The following is a 9,177-nucleotide window of genomic DNA, read 5'->3' on the forward strand; positions in this document are numbered from 1 at the left end:
GACACACCTCATGAGCCTATGTGTGTGTGTGTGTGTGTATGAGGACGTGTGTATTCAAGTAGTCCTGGACACATGAAGCTGCACATGTAATTGCATGCAGGGTGGAAGGGCAGCTCTGTGGTCAGGTGGCAGGAGAACAGAGGAGTGGAGAGGAGGATGAGAGGAGAGAGGGAGAAAAGAGGAGAGGAAAGAGTGAGAGGAAAAGAGAGGAGGAGGGGAGAGGAGAGGAAAAGAGAGGGAAGAGGAGAGGAAGAGGATGAAAGGGGAGAGGGAGAGGAGCGGAAAGAAGAGGGGGGAAGGAGAGGAGAGGGGAGGAGAAGAGAGAGGAGAGGAGGAGGAGAGAGGAGGAGGGGAGAGGAGAAGCTGAAAGTTCTTTGGAGTTCACCTGCCAGGTCAGTTCCATTGTGTTCAGCGCAGCTGACATCCTGTGATGTGGTCATCCAGCAGAGTGGCTTGGTCAAGTTCTGGAATCTGGATGAGTTCACTCCTCAGAGTGTGTCTTTCATGTCAGCTGACTGACTGAATGTGTGTGTGTCTGTGTATGTGTGTGTGTGTGTGTTCACACAGAATCTCCATTTTCGCACAGAGAGAGCTTGTGGATCTTGATGACAGGCAGGGCATTATTGGCAGGTGTGTGTGTGGCCTCGGGCCGTTGTGTGTGTGTGTGTGTGTGTGTGTGCGTCCCCAAGCAGCAGCATGTCCTGAGCAGACTCTTACTGCAGAGCCCCGCTGCCCGCACCCCAACGGTGCCCCCGCCGGACCGCCCTCCCCCTCCCTCTCCGCACGCCGCTGACCAATCGGCTCCGTCGCGGGACGACGGTGTACGGGACAGCGCCAGCGAGGAGGTGGCGCTGAGGCGGGGCGTGGTGCGGCCGTCGGCGGCCAGGGAGAGCGTGGAGTGGTGCGGGCGGCCGAGCGGCGAGGCATGGCCGTGGGCGTGGGGCAGCGGGCGGCCAGCGTGGCGCTTCATGCAGGCCGCCCCCAGCAGGCTCAGGAAGGCCTTCTTAAACTCCTGGCTGGAGCATGGGTAGATCAGCGGGTTGATGCAGCTGTTGAAGTAGCCCAGCCAGAAGGTGATCTTAAACACCGTGTCCGACGGCCGGTACGCTGGGAAGATGGAACCTGCACACACACACACACACACACACACACACACACACACACACACACACACACACACACACATGTCCATAAACACACACACACACATACACACACACACACACACACACACACACACACACACACACACAGACACACATACAGACACACACACACACACAAACACATGTCCATAAACACACAGACACACACACAGACACACACACACACACACACACACACATATGTCCATAAACACACAGACACACATACAGACACACACACACACACACAGACACACACAGACACACAGACACACAGACACACATACAGACAGACACACACACACACACACAAACACATGTCCATAAACACACAGACACACAAGCACACACACACACACACACACAAACACATGTCCATAAACACACAGACACACATACAGACACACACACACACACACACACAAACACATGTCCATAAACACATACAGACACACACACACACACACACACACAAACACATGTCCATAAACACACAGACACACACATGTCCATAAACACACAGACACACATACAGACAGACACACACACACACACACACACACACACACACACAAACACATGTCCATAAACACACAGACACACATACACACACACACACACACACACACACACACACACACACACACACACAAACACATGTCCATAAACACACAGACACACAACACACACACACACACACACACACACACACACACACATCGAGTGGGAGAGAGAGATAGAGAGAGAGATTACAGTTTTTTTCAACTGCTTACACACTAAATCTTTGCTTGTCACACAATTTTCTAAACATGTCCTCCAAACATCATAACCCGACACCAAATCTGCAAAACCATTCACTAATTCTCAGTGTTTGACTCAGTTTTCAATTGACTAAAACACATTTTGCAAAGCACCACACACAATTTTCTACCAAACACACAAAAATCTAACAGGAAGTAACTTGATTTCGTTCTTCAAACACAATCCATCAAAATGCCACACTAAATCACCAGTGCTTCACTCTTTCTCCTCACATGTGTAAACACTCTTTACTTTACTGAACACCATCCAATCATTGCCTTAGTATATGGCTATGAATAGCTGTAGTCTCTATATACTGTAGGTATGGACCCTTTCAATCTGCTCCTAGAGGATTTCCGGTTGAAATATTCAGAACCATTGCAGATACTTTGAAAATTACAGTAATCGGACTTTAGCTTACAGTAATGTACAAAAAGTTGACTTCATGTAAAATTTGACTTTTTACTTTATTTTTGTTTGTCCCTATGTTACAGTACCATTAGCTCAATACATTTTCTGTGCCTCCAGAAATCCCTAAGGAACTCTTACTGTAGAATTGTTTGTTTCTGCAGTTGAAAGGGTCTATAGGCCTATGAATACATACTGTACACGACCCCCCCCCCCACACACACACACACACACACACAAACACACACACACACTTGTCTTTGGAAAAAACAAAATCAGTGTTCAAATCAAATCAAAATCAAAATCAAAACTCCATGTACATCTGGTGGTCACTGTATTCTTCTTTGCTTTTTTCTTGCTGTAAAATGCTGTATTCTCTGAACAGCAAATGATTTTGGAAAAATCACTATTTTTGGTTTCCAATATTGCTTGCATTTTTACTCGTGTATTTCCAACTTCTCTTTGTTGATACCATAACTTTCACTCTTGTATGGAAATACATATAGAAACCCTAAGACAGAAGAGCTTTAGGTTTTGAGCAACAGTGTGTACATGATGTATCCAAAATGTCATATTATGACAAAAGTGTTTGTAATGGGGCAAAGCCTGTTTTAAAGATGTGTTTTGACATTTTGAATGTTGTGTGTGTCATTTGCTGCAGATTTGAGGCATTTTGCATTTTTGTGTGAGCAGTGTGGGTTTTGTGTGTGGAGTTTTGAAAATAGACACAGAGTTTGAAAATGTGTGTAAACAATTGTAAAAAACTAAAATGAGTCCCTGTATAACAATTGTAATTTATAGCATTCTGCATGAATGGCACTTACAAGAGCTGGTTAATGGCCTAATTATCAGAGACAATGGGTTCATTAGTGAAGCCTGGAGGAGCAGTAGGCAGCTGGGGCAGTAGAGGGTGGGGTGGGAGCAGGGGCAGTAGAGCAGGGGCAATAGAGCAGGGGCAGTAGAGGGTGGGGGCAGTAGAGGGTGGGGTGGGAGCAGGGGCAATAGAGCAGGGGCAGTAGAGGGTGGGGTGGGAGCAGGGGATCGCAACAGGAACGAGTGAAGCGGGAGTGCAGCTGCAACAGCTGATATGTCAGAGATGCAGCACAACACCATGGCAACAGCACAACACCCATGGCAACAGCACAACACCATGGCTCTGTGTGGCGGCCCTCTAGGCCTGCTCTCTGATCTGTTCTGTTCTAGGCCTGCTGTTCTAGGTCTGCTCTCTGATTTCTGTTCTGTTGTAGGCCTGCTGTTCTAGCTGCTGTTCTAGGCCTGCTCTGATTTCTGTTCTGTTGTAGGCCTGCTGTTCTAGGTCTGCTCTCTGATTTCTGTTCTGTTGCAGGCCTGCTGTTCTAGCTGCTGTTCTAGGCCTGCTGTTCTAGGCCTGCTCTCTTATTTCTGTTCTGTTGTAGGCCTGCTGTTCTAGATGCTGTTCTAGCTGCTGTTCTAGGCCTACTGTTCTAGCGTCTGTTCTAGGTCTGCTAGGCCTGATTTCTGTTTGTGTTCTCCCCTTGCCCAGGTTCAGGTAAGCTTGTGAGCGGGGCTGGCAACACACACCTGAGAGAGACACACACCGGAGAAAGAGTGTTCACACACATCAGAGAGAAAGAGAGAGTGTGTTCACACACACACACACACATCAGAGAGAGAGAGTGTTCACACACATCAGAGAGAAAAAGAGAGTGTGTTCACCAGTGTTGTGTGCAACGCGGTACAAAGTAACAAGTCACAGTAACGTAACTACTTTTTCGAGTAAAAAGTAGTGTAACGCGCTACTACTGAAAATTTGGTAACGTAACGTAGTTCCTTTTTCATATCTGCGCAACGTTACTTTTCCCGGGGACAGATTTGTCAGTGACGCTGCTTTCTCAGTTGCGCGCTTGCGCAATAGGCACAAGCTCCACACGGCAGCCTATGTGACAGAGTAGCAATGTAGCATGAAGTGCAATCATAGCTCCACACAGTACATGACAGAGGCTGGTGGCATGAAGAGCAATCATAGCAAGCGAGATGCAGCCAACGCTAACTTCTGAGGGATGGAGCTATTCACATTACTTCGAACTCGTTGAAACTAAGGGGAGGAATGTGAGCGTTAGTTGTAGCCTACACTGTGCCCTGATTTTGTCCACAGCCGTACAGTATAACTCAACTGCCAGCCTACTGATACGATCCGCGCTTTGCACCAAATTTCGGAGGAACGCCTGTTTAATGAAAGAGTATAAGGCCATTAAATAAGCCCTCATGTATTTTGTGTATATGCCCTTAAGATGTATGGAGGCTATGCTATTTGATATTGTTTCATAGGGCTTTAGTGCTGGTGTTGAAGCCTATAATAGACTAATGTTTCCTTGTCAAGTGCTCTGTTTGTGGCATTTTTTATAATAAAGAGCACAAAATAAATACCTGTTATGTCCTCCATAGTAGAACTTTATGTAGGCCTACACATTTAGGAACAGATGTTGGGTTCTGCCTAAAGTCGAGCAACGTAAAAGTAACGTAAAAGTAACGAGTAACATAATAAGTTGCTTTCCATAGAGGGTAACTAAGTAAAGTAACGGGTCACTTTTTTGAGAAGTAACGAGTAACGAGCAACACTACTTTTTAAAAGTAACTTCCCCACCACTGGTGTTCACACACATCAGAGAGAAAGAGAGAGTGCGTTCACACACACACACACACACACACACACACACACACACACACACACAGGAGAGAGAGTGCTGGCGTCCTCCTGACCACTGCCCAGATCCTTTTCTCACAGTGACACCAGGGCGTGACGAGCCATGGCGTGATGCTGGTTGGTCTTTTTATATCCCAGAGTCGTGAGTGTGTGTGTGTGTCTGTGTCTGTGCTTGAGTGTGTGTGTGTGTGCCTCCTCTCTAATCAAGGTTAATAGATTTATTCAAATCGCCCTCATAAATCCAGCCACAGCCACCGAGGAGACGCAGCCGGGAAGTCAGAGGAGGAGAGGAGGAGGAAAGAGAGGGAGAAGAGAGGAGGAGAGGAGAGAAAGAGAGAGGGGAAGAGGAGAGAAAGAGAGAGGGGGAGGAGAGGAGAGAAAGAGAGAGGGAGAAGGGAGAGGGAGAAGAGAGGAGGAGAGGAGAGAAAGAGAGAGGGGGAAGAGGAGAGAAAGAGAGAGGGAGAAGAGGAGAGAAAGAGAGAGGGAGAAGGGAGAGGGAGAAGAGAGGAGGATTAAAGAAAGAGAGAGTGAATGGAGGAGAAAGAGAGAGGAAGAGAAAGAGAGAGGGAGAAGGGAGAGGGAGAAGAGTGGAGGAGAGGAGAGAAAGAGAGAGGAGAGAGAAAATGAGAGGAGAAGAGGAGGGAGAGAAAGGGGAGGAGAGGAGAAAGGAAAGAGAGAGGGAAAAGAGGAGAGGAGAGAAAGAGAGAGGGAGAAGAGGAGAGGAGAGAAAGATAGGGAGAAGAGAGGAGGAAAGGAGAGGAAAGAGGAGAGGGGAGAAGAGGAAAGGAGAAAGAGAGGGAGAAGAGAGGAGAGAAAGAGAGGGGAGAGAGGAGAAGAGAGAGGACAGGAGGGATGGGGAGAAGGAGAGGGGATGCTGGTCTCTCCTCCTCTCCTCCCCTCTCCAGCGTGATCGGCTGTTCGGTGCGTAATGGCTGCTGCATTAGCCTAATTAACTGCCTCAGAACCACGGTGGCCTTCAAATGATCCATCTGTATGCACCACTACAAAGACATGCAGTCATAATGGGCTTTTTACAGTGTGTGTGTGTGTGTGTGCGTGTGTGATGTGTGCATGCGTGTGTGTGTGTGTGTGCGTGCGTTTGTGCGTGCGTGTACTGGTTCACCACTGAGGTGCTGACTCCAGAGAGGGGTGGGAAGGTTCACAAGGAGTATGTTGCCTGCCAACCTGCATCACCTCCCAACCACACATACACACACACACGCACACACACACACACACACACACACGCACACACACATACAATGAGTATATTTCATCTGAAGAGCTTTGTAGTTGGCATATCTCCACTACAAAACTTGCGTGCGTCCTCATTTGAAACGCTCATAATAAGTTATCAGCATATTTCAGCGTGAGAGTCGCCGCCTGGACTGATTGGGCCCATAAAGATAACATGGACGAGGATGACCATGGCCATGATGAGGATGATGAGGAGGAGGAGGAAGATCACACACACACACATACACACACACAAACAAACACACATACACACACACACAAACACACACACACACACATACACACACACACACACACACACACACACACACACACACACACATACACACAAACAAACAAACACACACATACACATACATACACACACATGAAGCATGCATAAGGATATAGATCCAGGAATGCACTAATATTTTGTTCAGAGTACCAGTTTGCAACAATTATTAGTTAACACTAAGTTGTAAACACTTCGAAAAAAAAAAAATATTAAAACTGGATATACCAAAAAACTTTGATGTAATCGCTCCTGCCAGGACTTTTACAGGCTTTTCCCAAATCACGGAAGTAACGTTGACGCAGCAGTATAGTAGTAGCAGTTAGTAGCATCCATCAGGCAAGTGTTATTTAAATAAACTCCTGGTGTATTTACAAACTTTTCAATGCCTTGTTTTATGAGTACAGAACATACTGTAGAAGTTTCGTATTCATTCAGGGCATTATTAGTGGGTCATTTATTTAGATAAAAGTTGGTTCCATTCTGACTGCAGAAACTCATTAGTTTCTGACAGCTTACTCGACCAGGGTTAAAACCAAGGGAAAACAGGTTCTGGGAGGGTGTTTGGCTCGGGTTCATGGTGCAAAGGACCCTAGGGTGAAATTACTCCGAACCATCGCTTTAATTATAGTCATTTTCGTTTGAGCCTAGGCTATTGCATACAACCTGTCCAAATAGCATTTAGGGATCATTATTTGTGTAGCCTAAAGTGACTCAATATTGATTTGCATTGTTTATTATCACATATGAACATCACATTAAATAACCTAGGACTTCAGAAACAGGGCAAACTTCTATCACCATTCCCAAAATGTTATAAATTTGCGCTTATAACGAGGTGAAGCGCGTTCCCAATTTCTTCTGAGGGAATGTCGAATCTTCATCAACGACATACCGTTGTACCTTACGTTGTCTCCGTCTGTAACGTGGAACCTAATAGGCTAATTCTAGCTGGTGCCGGAAACAAACACCCATGAAACGCCATTTTCATAAAGATGGCTGCGGTCAATTTCATGCTTTTTTGGCTGAAGTAGCTAGCCTAGCATGGTCCATTGAAATGAATGGGGGCGAGACTTAGTCACTCTCTCCAGTTATATATAATACCTCCATGATTACAGGTCCCTGAGGAGGGGAGATTGTGGATTGGTGCTGATGTGTTGTGACGTGCTGATGTGCTAACTCCCTCTGTCCCTCAACCAAAGAAAATCAACAACAACAACAACTATCCAAACTCAGCCATGGGCCACTTCGGTCCCTTTGACCCTGTTATCATGACCCTGACCTGGCTCTGGCACAGCTGGAGGGGAGGAGAGAGGAGAGGGGAGGAGAAGGGAGGAGAAGAGAAGAGAAGGAGAGGGGAGGAGAAGAGGGAGGCGGGGGAGAGGAGAAGGAAAGGGGAGGAGAAGGGAGGACAGGGGAAGAGAAGGAGAGGAGGGGAGAGGAGGGAGTTCAACTTTATTGTCATTGTGCAGAGTACATAGCCTAGAAATCTAGACGCGCCCCTAGCGGCAGGGCTAGTCTAGCAACTCTCCGTTGGCTTGTGAGCTCCAGAAATCTAAACTTAATCAGGCCAATGAAATCGTGTATAGAGTCGTTTGGTGGGCTTAACATAATGATTGATGGCAGAGTTGCAACGGTTTGGCTTGAATTCCCTGCTACTTGAAAACAAATATCCTATTAAGTCCCATTAGTGCAGAGGGAATTTGAAAGACAACTGATTATCCCGCCCCTCGGACTGAGCACTGCGAACGGTGAGTGCCCAGACCCTACATTTTAATGTGGGTCTGGCTCGCCAGGCTACAGAGTACAAGTACTGAGACAACAAAATGCAGTTTGTGTCTAACCAGAAGTGCAAAAAAGCAGAAAAGTGCAATGTGACAGTATAGACAGGTGACAGAAAGGAGATAGAGAGGAGAAGAAAGGAGAGGGAGAAGTGGAGAGGAGAAGAGAAAAGAGGAGATGAGAAGAAAATAGAAGAAGATAGGAAAGGAGAGGAGAGAGGGGGGGATGAGAGGAGAAGAGAGGAGAAGAGAGGGGAGGAGAAGAGAGGAGATGAGAAGAGAGGGGAGGAGAGAGGGGGGGAGGAGAAGAGAGGAGAGGAGAAGAGAGGGGAGGAGAGGGAGGGGGGAAAGAGGAGAAGAGAAGAAAAGAGAAGAAGAAAGGAGAGGGGAGGAGAAGAGATGAGAGGAGAGAGGGGGCAGAAGGAGAGGGAGGCTTTAAAAATTGTTATTAAACCGTTTAGATTGACTATATGACTATGATCTTCATGCACATTTTCACCGCTATAACACCTAAATCATTAAAATTACACCATCACATTAAAATCTCCACCCATACCACAAGGTTTACACCATCACATTAAAACCTCCACCCATACCACAAGGTTTACACCATCACATTAAAACCTCCACCCATACCACAAGGTTTACACCATCACATTAAAATCTCCACCCATACCACAAGGTTTACACATTAAAACCTCCACCCATACCACAAGGTTTACAACATCCCATTAAAATCTCCACCCATACCACAAGGTTTACACCATCACATTAAAACCTCCACCCATACCACAAGGTTTACACATTAAAACCTCCACCCATGCCCGCAAG

General features: G+C 46.6%; 1 protein-coding gene across 1 annotated transcript in view; it reads right to left on the reverse strand.

The window, feature by feature from the left end:
* Positions 1-323: 323 nt before the first annotated feature.
* The window catches only part of adra1aa (adrenoceptor alpha 1Aa), a 24,517-nt gene continuing 15,663 nt past the window's right edge, over positions 324-9,177 (reverse strand). Inside the window, 1 exon segment of the mRNA XM_048243853.1 lies at positions 324-1,122. Coding sequence (XP_048099810.1) covers positions 560-1,122 — 563 coding nt within the window. The 3' untranslated portion in view covers positions 324-559.

The sequence above is a fragment of the Alosa alosa genome, chromosome 5 (genome assembly GCF_017589495.1).
Source record: "Alosa alosa isolate M-15738 ecotype Scorff River chromosome 5, AALO_Geno_1.1, whole genome shotgun sequence".
NCBI classification, from domain to species: Eukaryota; Metazoa; Chordata; class Actinopteri; order Clupeiformes; family Clupeidae; genus Alosa; species Alosa alosa.